At 32.0% G+C, this 17,767-nt stretch overlaps 2 protein-coding genes across 2 annotated transcripts; both read left to right on the top strand.

Moving 5' to 3' along the window:
- Positions 1 to 2,250: 2,250 nt before the first annotated feature.
- Positions 2,251 to 4,974, top strand: LOC148628884 (transmembrane channel-like protein 3). The gene is made up of 4 exons (XM_088596285.1): positions 2,251 to 2,386; positions 2,505 to 2,654; positions 3,037 to 3,112; positions 4,791 to 4,974. The coding sequence occupies exons 1-4, from the start codon at positions 2,277 to 2,279 to the stop codon at positions 4,878 to 4,880; spliced, it is 426 nt and encodes a 141-aa protein (XP_088452411.1). The 5' UTR covers positions 2,251 to 2,276; the 3' UTR covers positions 4,881 to 4,974.
- A 254-nt stretch (positions 4,975 to 5,228) lies between these two features.
- Positions 5,229 to 17,757, top strand: LOC148628883 (transmembrane channel-like protein 3). The gene is made up of 17 exons (XM_088571292.1): positions 5,229 to 5,270; positions 5,723 to 5,872; positions 6,159 to 6,298; positions 6,624 to 6,771; positions 8,152 to 8,195; positions 9,347 to 9,506; positions 9,865 to 9,974; positions 10,433 to 10,502; positions 10,871 to 11,017; positions 11,729 to 11,857; positions 12,428 to 12,495; positions 12,670 to 12,909; positions 13,102 to 13,227; positions 14,595 to 14,673; positions 14,925 to 14,967; positions 15,657 to 15,731; positions 16,358 to 17,757. The coding sequence occupies exons 1-17, from the start codon at positions 5,229 to 5,231 to the stop codon at positions 16,444 to 16,446; spliced, it is 1,860 nt and encodes a 619-aa protein (XP_088427418.1). The 3' UTR covers positions 16,447 to 17,757.
- The last annotated feature ends 10 nt before the right edge of the window (positions 17,758 to 17,767 follow it).

Raw genomic sequence — 17,767 nt, 5'->3', positions numbered from 1 at the left:
AGTCCGTCAATCGAAAGTTTCATTCAATCTATTATAGTTTTCAAGATATTGACTGAAAACTGCAAAAAAAAAAAAACGTAATTTTTTGCCTTTCAAGGGCAATAACTCTCATATGGAGTAGTCTGACAACTTTGATCTCCAGAGAATTTTGTAGGCGTTATAATAAGAATCATTTCAGCAATTGAAAGTTTCATTCTATCAATCCGACTTTTAAAGATATAGGCTGAAAACTGTAAAAAAAAATTTTTTCAAGGGCAATAACTCTTATATGGAGTCGTCTGACAACTTTGATCCATAAAGACTTTTGTAAGCCTTATAATAAGGATATTTCAGCAATTGAAAGATATTGACCAAACCTAATGGTTTTGGAGATATTTGCAAAAAACTACTGTACGACCCCTATGTTCTATTTTTAGTAACGACGGCCATATTTTTTAAGCAATCAAAAATTCAAACGATTATTTTGTTACTTTCATTGAATTCTGTATATTATTTTTGGAGAAGAAGATTTTTGAAAGTAATAACATCAAAAACAGCAAAAAACGTCCAAAAAGGGCAATATATCCAATATGGATAAACAGATTTTCATCAAAATTTGACCACTGATAGATCTCATCATGCTGAATACTTATACCCTATGTCAGAATTTGGCTAAACCTAGATATATGCAAAAATCTGTTGTCTGACCCCTATGTTCGATTTTTAGTAACATCGGCAGTTTTTTAACCGATCAAAAATCCAAACGGTCATTTTTTGCAGGATACTCTAAGGAACAGTCATTGTAAGTTTCATGCAAATCTATTCGGTAGTTTCAGAGGAGAAATTGTTTAAAGAAATTGTTAACGACGACGACGACAAGTGATGACAATAGCTCACGTGGCCTACGGCCAGGTGAGCTAAAAACATGAACACAAAAACGCTAGTTTACGAAAAGCATGATATTATGTACATGCGATGCAGTTGCACGCATTAATGAGACTTTTAACAGACTGAAAGAGGTCTGGGTTCTAAAGTATTTTGACAGATCGTTCCATAGCTTGGCCGCAGTATACCTGAATGATTTTATGCCATATGTGGTTGTTCTTACTGATTAAACTGCTGCTAAATTCTGGTACCGAAAAGAATAATTGTGTTTTAAAGTTTATTAAGTCATGTAAGTACGATGGACTTCTTTTGTGTATAATATTACATACTTCGATTGCCTTAGATCTTATCCGTCTGATTTCTAAAGTTGGCAATTTAGATGTTTCTAGTAGTTGTTCATAGTTACTTTGGTAGTCTTCCTAAATGTATCTGAGTGCCCGCTCTTGGATTTTATTTTCAATTTGTTTTGTATTGCCTTTGCTGCAGCAGTGTTGAGTGGACAAACGCAAGTGTGATAATATGTCAAAATGGTATAAGTTCGCCCAATCTGTTTACGTATTTTTCAATTCCTTTAAGAATATTAAGTTGTTTTGATGCCTTTCTTGCAAATGTTTGATATGTAACTATTGAATTTCAGTTCAAAATCAATGATTAACCCAAGTAGTTTAACTTCATTTTCACAATCGATTTATGTATTTCCAGCCAAATGAAAGCTTATATTTTTATCCCTTGTTTTTCCACAGCCAAAACCTGAATCTTTACTGGATTTGCCTTCATTTGATTGCTGAAAAGCCAATCAATAAGTGCTAAACTGTCAGATTCTAGATTTTGTATAACCAAACCTATGATGTGATGTGCATCATAACAAGGACAAAACTAAATAGCTACACCATGAACAACTATTCCAATGGCTTGTACCATAGGTTAAGTCTAGTTTAATTAGCTACTGTAGTTTGTAAGTATTTTGCCTTTCTGCACTTCCCCAATTTTTAGAACTGATATTGCTTCTGACTTGTAGACCTCTATAATGTTTTTTGGTTTTTCATTTGGTTCCACATTCCATAGAATAAAACCAAGTGAAATCGATTTCTATATCATTATTCACGATAATCTATACGGTAATATATTAGTTTTATATCACCAAATATTAAAAAAAAGAAGGATTTTTTCTAATTCCAACTCTTTTAAAAAGCTATTTTATCCCGTTCGTCATTGAAGGCGTCACTGATGCATGTCCTTTCTGTGGAACTGGTGATAGAAAGTCAATAACAAACCTTGCTTGATAAACTTAAACCTGATAATAAATTTCCTATTTTTGATTGAAAAGTGATGTAAATAGTGATTGAAATTAAGCAATTATTGACTTATGCAATAATTCTCAGCTATTCAATTAATTCCTGCTTCCAGGAAAAATGGACGCAAAGTCGAGAATGTCTAAACGTCGAAGAACAACCATATCGGACGACAAGAAGACCGACAGAAAGACATCAATTTCAAGTCTCCACAACATCATCGAACAATGGTAATTAATTTTTCATTTATACCCTTTTTTATGAAAAAATATTAATAACAGATACTTAATATATTATTTCTAACATTGATTTTGTACTCACAGTACCTTAATTGATCTTACATTATAGTGATGACGATGAAAATATCGAGAAAATATTCAAGGATGACGATATCGAGGACGACGATGACTTGTACAAGCGAATCAAACTACAGAAATCTCTTATAGATCACATTAAACTTCAACCATGGCCTATCAAGAAGAAACTTAAAGTCATAAGGTAAGATGAGTTTCCATTTCTTTTCTATTTTCTTGGTTTCCTAAAACGAACGGCATTTTGCCTTGCTCCATTCATCTTTGACCTCGCACATTCAGAACAACAATAGAAATATTTACCTATATCAACTTCGAATTTTTAAAGTAACAACCACGTCACGTCTGTTCGATGCCACCATTTGCATTGTCCATTTCACTGAATGAGGGTTTCGAAGAGGAACAACGATTAATACATTTCAGAAAATTATAAGAAATGTTATCGATGTATGAAATGAGGGCATTCACTCACAAACCAGTTACGTGAGTGAATCGTCCGATTTCAAACATCGATAAACTATGTGAAAATAATATTTACTGTAATCCATAAATATAATCCATTATTCCAGTCTAGCGAAGAGAAACATTGAAAGATATGAAGGAAAATTATCAAGGCGACACGGATGTGTTGAGAGATGTGTCATGGTAAGACAATCAAAACTAAGCGACTTCTGTAGTCACAAGTTAAGCACATACACCATTACACCATTGAATCTATATATGACAATATTATGTTATGAATCAATCGAAAGAATATTTTTAAGAGTGAACATTCGTATTAGTTGATTTATTGAAGCAGAACATTAATTCTGAAAGATATTTTCAATTCACGTGATTCACACAAAGACTATCAGTGATCATAACTTAATGCATTTTCTTCTATAAAATTATATTGTAGTTAACAATCCAGCGACCCCAGCGTGCATTTATGAGTTTTTGTCTCTCAACTCACATACGTTTTTATTGAAATCGCGACCATCACATTAATCTCCCAGATAGTACTCAGCGACTAACGCCCAAAAATCTATGAAAAGGGTATGCTGCCCTCATTATTTCAAAATATCTAAGATCGCCACTATAACCTTATTTACAATATGGCGTAACCGTTTCCAATGTTTTAAGTAACCTCCTCCTGTCCTTAGTCGAAATTGACTTTAAACGAGCACCTGCAAAAAGCAGGTATTGCTCACCCTTCTGGAGCATCCGAGGTCATCCGGTTTTCAGAAGGATTCGTACTTTTTTTTAGTTTTTAATGCTGTACTTAATTTTCCTTGTGTCTTGTCCTTTTGGTGTTCCCGATTTTGCGGTGTCCACGGATTTCCCCTTCGGTATTGCTACTCTTTATCCAACAGCTGAAAGAGAATGAAAAAAGTTAGTTGACAATAAGTTAACTAAATATGTTAACTAAACCGTTGAGTTGGCCCATTCGTAAGGGATATAATTATGATATTGTTGTCAAATCGTTAATGATAGCTTTGGTATTAACATTGATTCTCTCATTAGGTTTACATATAAATTAAAACACTATCTTTTAAAGCAGATTTTGGCATGACATAGATTGTGTCCTTATAGTATGACTTATTATCGCTATTTTTGTTTAAAATCCATTTGACATATACGATAATTTTCAATCTCACCCCACTCGGGTGAGATTGAAAATTATCGTATAGCGGCACAACATAACGTGACGTCAAGTAGCACTCCGCAGAAAAGGAAACTTTGCAGCGCTTATAAAACTTACATATTTAGGTTAGGAAAACTGAAAATAAAAGAAAACTAATACCTTACAATTCAGCGGGGTTTCTCATGGCGAAGCCGCTCCACGAGATGAGCATGAGAAACTTCCTCTCGTTGAAAAAATATTAAATAATTTAATATGAGGTACCGTGATTCTCAAACCCGCATGGGAAGAATGGGATTGATTTTACATATGATGGGGACACAACTTTTTGTAGGTTTAAAGTGGTCTGGGGCTGGTATGTCAGTTAACTGCTAGTAGTCCTTAGTTTGTACATTTTTGTAATTTATATCCAGTTTCTCTATCTTCGTTGTAGCAATTAGGGACTCACGCCTTTTTGAACTGATTGTTAGGTGTGTTTAATTTTTTTCCACACTGGCCAGATTTTGAAGGGGGTGGTTGTGATCACGCTAAAGTACTTAAACCTCGCCGAATATTTTGCGCCTGTCCCAAGTCAGGGATTTCTGGCTTCTGTATGTCTTGTTTCGTTTTTATCTTTTTTATTTATGTCACTTGATTATATAGGGGCAACTCTATAGTTGTAGTAAGTAAAATGTTGACTCCTTAGGTGTACATTTATTGCAGACATTAAACAAAGCTAAGAAAAGTCTGCGAAATTTAACACAGCTATTCATCCCATGGGAAATGAAAATAAAGGCTATTGAAAGTAGGTAATACTGTTTCAATATGTCATAATCTGAGACAATTTGAAATCTAGTTATTTTTTCTTTATTTAATATTTCACTGCAAAACTAAAAAAATAAAATAAAATAACAAGCTATACCACCAACTCATAAAACAACATTTTTGTAAAATAAAAAGAGACATTACAATTAATATTCGCTTTTAAATCATCACAAGAACCTGAAATTTCCAGACAAAAATGATTTTTTTTTCAAATATATTCATTAATATTTATGTAAAATAAAATTTAACATATTTCCTAAGCCCAAATAATGACTCCTGCATTCTTCTTTAAGGCCACTTTGGGTCTGTTGTGGTATCATATTTTGTATTTCTGCGATGGCTTTTGTGGATCAATCTATGGCTGACAGCGCTACCACTGTGCTTTTTAATAATTCCAGAGATAAGTAAATTTTAATATTAATTAACAACATTATATTTTAACAGACCATAAAATATGTTATAAAATTTTATTTAATACCTTCAAAACACTCAAAGTCGAATGAAAAAATGATATTACAAATTGCAGCCTATATTCATTTCGCCCCAAGTTTACCTTATTTATAATAGAAGGATGATTTCGATCACATCGAACTAGTACAACACCGCATAATCATTTGCGCCTGTCCTAAATAAGAAACCTCGATGTAGCCTTTGAATGATTTTATGTTAAGGGTATAATGTGATTCCCATTTCGCCGAACCGGTGTATTTGCCGTTTCGGGGTATTTACTGTTTCAGTGAATATTGTAAGGCATACTCCAGGTTAGGAAAATTTCATTTCCTTCATTGAAAGCCTACAAAATGCATTAACCCCTCTTTACCCACTATTAGTTTTTTATATCTTTTTCACACATTCCTCGTTTTCACTTTATTCTCTATTACATTCTGTTCGGGTATCCCCATGAGAGTGTGGATTATAAAACCATCCCTAAAGAGGAGAGACAAAACTCAGCAGACCTGAAAACAATATGGGAAGCAGAGGTAGGTGTTTTAATTCCTGAAGTACAGTAACAATATGCTCTTTGTTTAAAAAATAATAAGAATTAGCAATAAGTATCTATACATATATATAGTAAAACTTGCTTTTGGTAATTCTTAATTATGCCAAGAAGTTAACAAAAACCAACGTCAATTAGATACAACTGAATAGTTGTTATCCATATGCGAAATTTATTTCAAATGATTTCGTTTTAAAATTAAAACAAAACAAAACAGAACAAATGTATTTATTTGCGAAAATTGCGAATGTTGTTCTACATGTTTTCAGGGAGTAGTAAAATATTCACCAATATTCTACGGTTATTTCGGAAACGATAAAGAAATAGGAAACAACTACAGACTCCCACTGGCATATCTCGTTGTAGGACTCGCTGGATTTGCGTTCAGTTTTGTTGTTGTACTACGACAGTGAGTAAAATAAAACTTAATTTTAAAATTCACAATATAATAGTGACATTTGAATACTTGCAATTTTCTTCTTTTTAGAACATTGAAAAACAGTCTTTGTTGCATAAGTCTATAATTAAAAATAGCCCCTCCTATTTTTATGTTTCTCTTGCGAACGCCAGGTCTAATTTTAATTAGACTGTGTTGCATACTACATTCATTGAAAAAAATCGTCATGCAATCACCTTTCATTAACAAATAGTTACACACATGACATCTATTGTGCTCTATTTCTGACATTTTCAATTTAATGATATCGTCTTGACATTATACCAGTACATTTCAGGATGGCATCCAACAGCAGAAGAAGTGGCCTATCAAATAAGGAGGAACATTTTACATTTTCAAGTAAACTATTTAATGGCTGGGATTATACAATTGGTCACACAGAGACTTCTAATAATAAAAGAGCTTGCATTGCAACAGGGTTTAAGGTAACTGATCCTACAATTGAAAAAATATACATTAAGAAACAATTCGTTTTTATACACTATTGATACCCCGGATCTTGCTAATGATTTTCTGTTTTTTGATATAACGAGAATAGGTATGATGAATATATCAAAGAGACAACAACCCCAACGGGATGAACATGAAATCCCAAAGCCACACATTGGTCTTCAAGGAACGACGCGGAAACCCCTTACACTAGAGGGCAGGCAGCAGCTGGTCCCAAAACATCATTATACATATATATATTTATATTTTGAAATACTAAGATCTTTGTCACATTTTATTTGTTTCCATTCATGTCTGTTACAAAATCTCTAAAGAATCGTCCGTTTTGTTGTTGTACATCTTGAATTCAGTTTTGTATGATTGTCTATTCAGTTTATCATACTTTTTAAACTACACAAATTTGAGTTGCAACCATAACATACAAACAATATTTTCATGAGATTGTACGATACTTAATTTGTTTTAGTAGTCAAATAGGTAATGCAATAAGTAGTTTAAGAACTTCCTACAAATAGTCACGCCGTATACATAAATACTTTAACCTCAACATTTTAAGCATACTTTTGCAGGCACACAGGAATTGATGTAAAATTTAAATCCTGATCATATGTAATAAGTTATGGTCTTCAAATAAAGTTAAGATTGAACTAATGACGCACAAAGATCAAGAATTGCCCTGGAGAGATTCTAAAAACAATTTGGGGAACATTTAACATTTGACAGTAATGAGTAAGCAGGAAATTGAACCCAGTATTAATCCCAATTATTAAGACAATAATTTCATAAACGTACACACTATTGTACACAAAATAGTTTTAGTTAATACAAAATACCAATCATATAAAATTTAGCAAATTTTGATACGCTGCTCACGTGTTTCAAGGAGGAACCTTTTAGTAGCAGCAATAAAAGCAAATACTAAGGAAGTTCAAGATTATAAAAGAAAAAATATGCAGAAGAAGTACTCAAAAAAGAAAAAAAAAGAAAAAATATCGAATACGGGAAGGCAAATCCTGAACCTATGAATTTGACCAAAGTATGTTAAAAGAGTTACAACATTGTAGCCACATGTTTCATACAAGGAATGAATTAGCCTCACTGTTACAATTGACACAAATACGTAGTTATTCAAGGAGATAGTGTAAACAAGTTGAACATTTTCTGTTCGACAAAAGACTACTACCTTGCAGCAGGTGATTCAATAAAATAGAATGCTTTATTACACAGCTACAAAATATAGCAAAAAGATTAACTAGCTTTTAATTGCTTCAAGAAAGTAAAGGTTCTTTGTTTAGTACACTGATAAGTTTTCCTCTGGCGTTTAAGTATAATGAATTGTTGTCTTATATTACTAGGAAAGTATTGAAGAAGAACGGCACAAGAAAGTAGAACAGAAGAAGTGAAGTATCCAATTAATTTTATTAAAGTTTTTTTTTGCGTTGATCATGTTATACACAAACCATACTTAGTTGATAAGTTACATTTTCAATGACAATGCAACTAAGTTATACATTTTTTTACTTTGATATGACTTATTTCTTCGTAATCGTAAGTCGTGACGTTACTTTTACTTCATAAAATTAATAATTGACCCTTTTATGATAACGTATAGGTATATTTAAATTTTCCCTCTCTTGCCATTGTTTTACTTGTAAGTCAAGATGGACACCGGTATAAAATGAGTATTTAAGGAGGTAGACCTTGGGTAAGGGACACAACTCTTGAAATCGTGACATGTTCATATTCAATTTCTCAAAGCATATCAAGCTTTCATTTAAAACAGAATGAAGCCAGTCCAAGTTAATTTGATGCTTAAATGAAATTGATGCAAAGTGTTAAATAAACAAACAGTCTATGGTCTCGCTAACCACTTCTAACATTTCCATTACTTTACATGTTAAAAAAGTAATTTTCAAAGTTTCACTGTGAATTTAAATGACAAATGACATCTTAAAGTTGCACACCATTGCAAAGCTTGGAAAATAAGGCTTCCAAAATCATTATGCTAATGGTACGATGATTGTAGAAATTCTTCACACAATTTTGCTTGAATAAATAATACTGAAAATCCACATTTTCACCTTCCTGCTAACTGACAGCATGGAGGCAAATTACTCACACACGTAAACAATATTCATACACTTTTGTAGTTTATTATGTATATGATTTTAAAGTACACATTCTCAGCTTTGTTTTGACTACTTTTAATCATAGTACACACAGATAATGCACTTACAATGCATATGTCTAGGTTCATTGTGTTTTTTTTTTGTACTACATAGGGGTGGCCATTTGACCTGGAAGTGGTTAGTGAGACCTAATGGTTTGTAAGAGTTGTGTTCCTTACCCTAGGTCTTCCTCCTAATTAAAAGTGTAAAAAAACTACCAGATTCACTTCAGAACATTTCTACAACTGAACTTTAATGACAATTGTCAAAGGAAAAGAGCAAATGAAACAGGAGTGACATAATTTCATGAATCCCTTCTTTTTTTATGTGTTCAATATTTTTCATTAATATTTTTATTTTTTGTTTCCATATGGTGTTCCAGGTATGTGTTAATACTTTGTCGTGTTGTTGCCAACATCATTGTGTTACTGCTTTTGGCTTTGAGTACTTACATCATACAACTGTGTGTAGAGAGATCAAGAGAGGTAGAAATACGTAACCATAAAAATGGAAAAGAGATAAGCTTTTGGGAACAACAAGAGGTAGGGTAATTAAAATTATGACAACAAATACTCTGCATAATTAAAACCTCCACTAACTACTAAACTTGTGTGAACATTCTTCATCATACATGTATCAAAATATTTCATGTTTTATCTTTTCATTCTACAATCAATCAACATGTAAATCTCTATCATCGACTTTATTCTGAAACACAGGTTTAAATTGACTGAGAACTAGCTATCTTTATTTTAAAAAAGTTTCTGATGAATTTATATATTCCTTATGTTATTTGTTTTGAAAACTTTCGTTAGTCTTCTCGAGTTTTATCCTATCGATATTACAGGGGAAAATCGTTATCTACATATGTTTATATCTACAAAATCTTTTATATTCTAGCTGACAGTAATAATGACGTTAATATCAACACTTTTCCCTACTTTCTTTGATATTGTTTCTTTGATGGAGAAGTACCATCCTCGAGTCAATTTAAAATGGCAGCTGGCAAGGTAAAATGGAATAGTGCTCTAGAAGAGTAGACATATCCGCCGCTTTTCAAAAAAAACCAAACAAACAAACAAATAAACAAAACAAAACAAAATAAAACAAACAGAACATGCACTGGATTATTTTTTACTTCATAAATATCAAAAACAAGAGCAGAGTCTTTCTACATGATAAATACAGACACACTCTTGATTATAACGGAAGTTTGTTTTAGTATTACAATACAGGTGGGATATTTTTTTCTTATACTCCATTGGTACCAAGAAAATTGTTCATTTTAAGACCAATATCATCATACCACTATTGTTTTTTAACTCGTTTGTTCAAGTCTGCGAACTCTGCGACTGCAAATATTTTGAAATGATAACTTTGAAGTTATGTGATCATTCTGAAATATGTTATTGTAACAAACATTTAAGACACCTTTGAATAACGTTTTAAATAAACATATTTTTTGCAGGATTTTTGGTTTGAATTTGTTAAATATGTATACTTTGTTCATTGCATTGTACTGGAAACAAGAGGATATGGTATGTTTGTCTTTAGATACAAATAAGTAAAAAAAAAAACATTGGTTATTTCAACATTATTTTCAGTTTTCAACCGAATATTAATATCTTAAAGTTAAAAATACTCAATAAAGTGTAAAACTTAAGCATGTTTACTTTTATCATCTGTCAGTATTATGTCTTTTATACAATGGTCGACCATTTTTTTGGATCTCATTCTCCTAATTTACATATAAAGTTGTGACACTTTTGGAAGTGTTTGGTCCTTTCTTCCTTATGTTTCTTTCTTTTTCAAAATCAAATGTATGGTGAAAAACATTTTTATTATTGTATATTAATACTATTATTTAACCATAGAAATGCAATGTACTATCCGCTCTTTATTTCAGAAAAAAGAAATGAATAACATACTTTTATATACCATGTGTAACGAAACAAGTACAACCCCTACATCTACAGCTAAAGAGGAAACAAACTGTACTTCGGAGGCCAAATTATTAGATTCTAGATTATGTTGGGAGACTATGATAGGACAGGTTTGACATCTTTTGCATCTTGCATCGGATTAGTTGATTGAAAGTTTGTCGAAGAGGTTATTTTAAGTTATCTACGTAAATAGTGTTATTTCTAAAACAATACATCAAAGACGAAACTAAAAGATTCATGTACATACAACAAGAAAGAAACCTGATCGGTTTACATATTCAGTGCTTCCTACAAAGCCGACTGTTTAGATTCGCTTTTGACAGATTGATTTACACGTTTGTTAAGAAACAATTATGATATACTGAATGCTTGAAAGTCAATCAAAAATATATTCTATTTGGACTAACTAAAGAGGAATCGAACATTTACCAAAACTATCAAATCAAACTTATATATTTTGAGTACCTCTTTGTTAAATACACTGAAAAGTTTCTGTTAAATAATTTACAGAAAACAGACACCAGAAATACTTTAACTGAAAAAAAAAAAAAAAAAAAAACCCAAAAAAACCAAAAAAAAAAAAAACCGAATATTCTAATCGTAAATTACAAACACTACCGTTTGAAGTTCTATCTCATAAAACGTACAGCTGAAGTTTCCTATAAAGTTCTTTTTTGTGTTTTATTTGTTAAAAGTTAAAAATTAATTAAGTTGGTTTTTAACTCGAATTGTCATCCTGAATTTAAAGGGAAAAATGTGTTATACTAGATGGGGTATTTGCTGGAGTTTTTAAAAACTTCAAAATTGTATTATCATTTCAGGAAATATTCAAGTTAACTATTATGGATTTAGTATTTGTTGTTGGGACCGTTTTCATTCAGGAGTTTCTCCGTGGACTCTTCATCAGATATTTCAACGTAGTTTGCTTCTGGGATATGGAGAAAACCTTTGTAAGATATGTTAATAACTATAATCGATTTAAAAATGTAATATTCTAAAAATGCATATATCAAGTTACTTTTGTTGTTGACCTTGTAGGTTATATTTCAAATGTTATAAGTAAAAAAACATTTCACTTAATAAAATTTACAGAAAAAAAAATATTTTTCCTATAGACAAAATCTAATCTATACACTTTCTGTACCAGCTCCAAAACACTGCAACAGACGGCACACAAACAGCTCAGCTCCTGTAAATTGCGGGGTAGTCAATGAACATGCTTAATACACACTTTCGCTGCAAAAATTCTTTCGTTCTCCCAAGCCCTACAATAGAACAAAATGTCATGCACGTTCATAGACAACCCCGCAGTTAAAATATACGGGTCTATAATGCAATTATTTCACTAAATCGAATTTTACTGACAAAGAAAATAAATCATTTTTTTCTATAAGTCAAAAGAATGTCGTATCGAATTAATATTATGCAACGGAAGATGAACGCATATGGCAAAACCCAACAAATGCACTTACGAATAACCTGAATCCAAATGATATTTCACATTCAATAATTTGATTCAGCCAGAGTATGCAGATTTCAAGACTGCTGAGAACATTCTACACCTTATCAGCAATCAAGGCGTCATATGGTAAATATTTGTTTTTTTCCTCGTGGTTTGGTATCAAATATAAGATTGAATGGGACTTCGGCGTCTCTTTTCAAAACTAGTAATGTGGTCTGAAAATATTTTTACTGAAACTTCATTTTGAGCAGGAAAATAGAATTGTTATAAACTTAAATATAATAACCGTTACATTTGAAGGTTAGGAACATTCTTTGCACCAGGACTTCCATTGCTGAATCTGGTGAAATTGTTTATACTACTGTACTTGAGATCATGGGCTGTGTTGGTTTGTAACTCTCCGCATGAGGGTGTATTCAGAGCTTCGCGATCTAACAACACATACTATGCCTTGCTACTGGTCATGTTGTTTCTGTCTATGTTACCACCGCTGTTCGCCATCGTAACCATTGAACCATCCCCACATTGTGGACCATTCAGGTAAGGTATTTTTAAGTAACATACCATTCGATAAAATATAAAAAAAGTACGACTAGAATCACTCTACGACTTGAAAAGTGCAGACTAATGTAACTATTGTACACTATTGAATTTTAAAGTTTTTTGTTAACATTTTTAAACTTGTCCCATGGCAATTAATTACACTGTTTGTCTTGTTGATCTGTATTGTAGTGGTCAGAAGAAGATGTTTGAAGTTATAAGTAGAACCATTGACGACGACTTACCTTCTGCGTTGAGAGCAGGTATCAATTACGCTGCTTCTCCTGGTGTCATATTACCCGTGTTAATGCTTCTCGGGTACGTAGTTTAATAATATAAAAGGCCAAATATAACAGAATAAACAAGTATAAACCGTATAGTTCAACTGAATACCCTTACTGCAACTTTGAGCATAATAACATAAAACAGACGCCTATATGAGGCAATCATATTCATAATTAGTTATCTATCTTCTGTACTTCTCATGGATGATGGGAATATTTTACGCTTGAACTTGGACGTGAACAAATGCACAATAAACTGACCGTTTTTCATTAATCCCAAAAAGGATTACCTTTCCTCTGTAAGAAAAGCTATGCTTCTATTTAAATAATACAACCGGAGCTATATTTTTTCAAAGGCAGTTAGGTTCTTGAATAACCCGGAAGCTAGGGTAATATTTCGTTCAACAAGTTTCCGATATAACCCCGGGTCACCAGTGACGTCTTCTGTCTTTTGGGCGGCTGAGCAATTATGACGTTATTTTATTTACTTTTATACGTTCTAATATTCAAATTAAAAAAAATACGTTGAAATATTTTATTCAAATTACCTATATTATCTTTCGATATAAATGCACAACTATTAAGTTAATTAAGATGATCTCATCATTGTTTTTATTTTATTTCATAAGAGGCTATTTACTCAAATAATGCGTGCATCCGTCGCTAGTAATCCGAGTCTATATTTTTAGCGTTATGATAATGACCAGGGAACCAGATAAGGTTCTTGAACATTGAACAGTCAGTGGAACAGGGGAAAAATACGCGTAAATACATATAACTTATCCCGAACTTTCTAAAATACGGTTGTACCATGAATTGTGTGATGAAGTAGAAACAATGAAAGGAATGTATGTGAATATTTTAATGATGAGAATTAACGCTAATAGATTTTCGTTTTTTGATAAAATTCATTTCTTGTGCGGAATTTTCCTTTCTGCTGATTACCGAATCGAACATTGTTTGGCTAATTGGAACTCCCCAGCCTTTCTCGTTACACAATAGAAAGTCCTCAGAGGCACTAGGCGGAAGAATCTTACCGGAATTTATTTTTTAGTATCGCAGAAATGACGGAGTATTACGCTCCGATTGCCTGTTTGGCTTATAACTATCACTCGGGGCTATCTCAAGAATGTTATTTTTACACTCACACACATTGCTGTTGATCTTATAAATATTTCAACCCGATAAAATAAATATATTTTTCTTCATAAAATCGTGGTTAAAATATTAGACTGACTATGCTCCTCACAAATAATTTACTCCCTTAAAAGTATTTATTTTATAGGGGTGAATTGTTTACATTGAAGTGAAAATATTAAATGGTGAGTACAATTGCTTCTCATAGATGTTTAACGCCATTTCAAATAGGGAATAATTACTGTATTTAAATTCATTCTTTAGGATGACTATTTACTTTCTGCTCAGTGTAAACAGGGGTTTGAAGGAATCAAACAAGGGACTGAGGAAGGAACTAAATTATGTACGTATTTTTAACCGAGTTTTTTTTCAGACAGCAGCACTTCTATGTCCTGCTGGATATTTGCTTCAATCTACGGTTAACAGATTTAAAATGAAGTGCACTGGATAGCAAGAAAATCAGTACGATATATATTAATACTTAATCTTCGCTTTGATTGTTGTAGAAATTAAAAATAAGTTAACAAAACAGCTTTCAACTTTATCTTCAACTGCAAGTATTTTTAACAAATTCTGTTGCATAATTCTTTTCAGGAAAGGACAGAGGGCAAAGAAAAGATATATGCCATGGCGAATGGTAACTTTGAAAAACAAAATAATTTATTTTCTTCAAAATCTTTGTGTTTGGTCAAAAAGCTCTAAAAGTAAATATAAGTACAACCAAGTTTCACCATGCTTTTATAGTTCGTGAAGAATTTGTAATCAATTACATGGTAGATTTAAACTATTTCATGTCTTTTGTTGCTGATATAATGATGACACTGTTTTAGGTAGTAATAAGTCAGCCAATCCAGCAACTTTATTGTTCATTAACAAATTAACTTGAGCTACAGAAGCAATAAATACGATTTTGCAAAAAAGAAATGTACAATAATTAACTAAGAAAAAATATCTATCTGAAGTGGTGGTTGGTAGATTATATAACCGCCAAAAAATATTTATTGAAATTAAGAATTGTCAAAATCTCTTTGTCCCAAAACTTTTACGATATTTAGTTAATTTAATGAGAAGTAAAAATAATCAACTAACAAAATTGTTTGAGCTGGTAACCAGAGTTATTTTCAGCCGAACATTAGGAAATGAAGTCAACTTTTACAATTTGTTATGGTCATACATTTGGTGGAATTTTTAAAAGATATTTAGGGTAAACGATACACGTCAGTAATTTTGAATCTAAATATATATTGTTGCAATTTTTTCGCCATAAAAATTGTTCAGACTGGACCAAATCTCTAACATAGTAATCAGTATTAGATTTCCTTTCAGTTAAACGAGATATAGAATCAGGAGCATCTCTTGTGGGAAATAAAAAGTACAAGAATGACAATATGTCAAGTGCTGGTAATAAGTTTTAAGTTTACAATAATATTTTTTCTACTACAGTACTGCCTCAATAATAGTTTTCAATTATACATTGCATTATTTCTGCTCTTATAACATGAGCTATCATTCCAAGTATCAGATGTAAAATTAAACATTATTGTTTAAATAAAAAATGGTCTGCCACATTCCATAGACAAATGGAAAATCAAACAAGACTGTCTAAGCATTATTTTTCGATTACTGCATTTTTAGAATTCAGATTATTTTTAGAAAGTTATTAGAGAGAGAGAGAGAGAGAGAGAGAGAGAGAGAGAGAGAGAGAGAGAGAGAGAGAGAGAGCATTACTACAATGCTTTTGATTGTACAAAAATTATTGTCCTTCTATGGAATTACTTCCCTTTGATATGATATAACTAATATCCACAAATTGGCCAATCAGCTACTGACATATAAAAAAGCCCCCCCCCCCAAAAAACAAGACAAAACTAATATAAAATTAAACAAAGCACTTTCCTTTTTACATACAGAGCGGAGAAAGAGACTCCAGCACAACTTTCAGAATACGAGAATTATCCAACCATTATATCAGCGTTTAAACTACGTACGTAATGGCAATCTTCATTCTGTCATTCTTTTTATTGTAGCCTATTCAGTTATTGCTGCAAAGAGGATTGCAAAACTTCTCAATAAAACAGGTACAAAGATTGACAGTAGTGATGTAAAAAATGTATAGGGAAGAATAAAGCACTATGTATTTGCATATCAACCAGGAAAGAATAAATAGATAGATAGAAGCAAACTCAATGTAGCACTATTTTCTACAATAAAACGATGGTGAAAGATAACTTTACATCAAATTGAGCACTAAAAATGCTACCGTTTACTTTTTTGTTTCGTTTTGTGTTTGTTATTTACAATTATGTAGCTCACGTGAAATAATATGCCGAAGCTACAAAGACACTTTGTTACATATTACATGGGAAAATACTCCAAACAACTTATTTTAAGAGTGTAATGGACCGAAATACCACACAGCTGAATTTGGTATCATTTTGAAAATATTATAAGAAAACAAATGCAGTTTCTGTCGACATTTTTGCATTTGAAATATACTCAATGTTGTATCAAGATATTTTGTGAAAAGGTTGAATGAAGTCGTACATAAAACAAAGCGACAAGTTGGATGACAAATATAACCATTATCATCCATGTCAAGTCAAAACACGGTTTCGGTTTTCATTTCCAATTTGGTACATTTCTTTAAGAAGTCAATGCTAATACGTTCATTTACAGGTTCATTAGTCCTTACAGCTACATGTTTTGGGTTGATCACTGATTTATGCCCCTACATTGACCTTTTTTATCGGTCCGGGACCATATAATAAGGTTACTACTTTTCAATTTTAGGTAGGTATTTTAGATACTGCGTCTGATATCATACTTGGAACTTTTTATGGAACATTCGTAATTATTATTGTTACAATGTAACGTGTGCTATTGGTATATACCGATTCAGTCCATCTCCTTTGATGTTTTTTTATGTTGTACATTGAAACCTGTCTAAACCGAACCCCGATTAATCTACTACACCAGGCCCTTTTTAATACCCTTAATATTAATTGAAATGCATGTTGATCCTTTGTAAACCGCACATCTGTCTGAACTGAACATATTCTAATTGTCGAAAAGGGTTCGGTTTAGACATGTTTTACTGTATATATAAACAGTGTGTTTGATTGCTTGGTAATTATAACATTCAGAAGTCTTATATTAATTATTACTCTGGTGGTATTATTTTATGGTTGTCAAAAATCCTACACACCGAAAGCAGTTCAGAGAACAGTATAGATGCCAGCTACGTTTATATGGTTACATTGTCAATAAATTCAACTACATTACCCACGGGTGGCATTTACAGAGGCTTGGATTACAATCTAACATACAAAAAAATTAGAATACAGAAGACTAAGTGTTCTTACGTACAAGCTTTCAAATAAGCACATTTTTAGATGCGTATTCACTTCACTAGATTTTATTCTTAAACTGCATTTTAA

Source organism: Perna viridis, chromosome 1, assembly GCF_037379345.1.
Source record: "Perna viridis isolate PV_CMFRI_1.1 ecotype Kerala chromosome 1, ASM3737934v1, whole genome shotgun sequence".
NCBI classification, from domain to species: domain Eukaryota; kingdom Metazoa; phylum Mollusca; class Bivalvia; order Mytilida; family Mytilidae; genus Perna; species Perna viridis.
Note: the sequence above shows the minus strand (reverse complement) of the source record. Positions and strands in the feature narration are given on the sequence as shown.

What these genes read in the sequence shown, in the direction of transcription:
- LOC148628884 (XM_088596285.1), top strand. Translation starts at nt 2,277, where the DNA reads ATGGACGCAAAGTCGAGAATGTCTAAACGTCGAAGAACAACCATATCG. An exon ending in CACAACATCATCGAACAATG is followed by an intron (nt 2,387 to 2,504) that starts GTAATTAATTTT and finishes CTTACATTATAG; the next exon opens with TGATGACGATGAAAATATCG. An exon ending in AAGAAACTTAAAGTCATAAG is followed by an intron (nt 2,655 to 3,036) that starts GTAAGATGAGTT and finishes CCATTATTCCAG; the next exon opens with TCTAGCGAAGAGAAACATTG.
- LOC148628883 (XM_088571292.1), top strand. Translation starts at nt 5,229, where the DNA reads ATGGCTTTTGTGGATCAATCTATGGCTGACAGCGCTACCACT. An exon ending in GGGAGACTATGATAGGACAG is followed by an intron (nt 11,018 to 11,728) that starts GTTTGACATCTT and finishes TTATCATTTCAG; the next exon opens with GAAATATTCAAGTTAACTAT. An exon ending in CCCGTGTTAATGCTTCTCGG is followed by an intron (nt 13,228 to 14,594) that starts GTACGTAGTTTA and finishes TTCATTCTTTAG; the next exon opens with GATGACTATTTACTTTCTGC.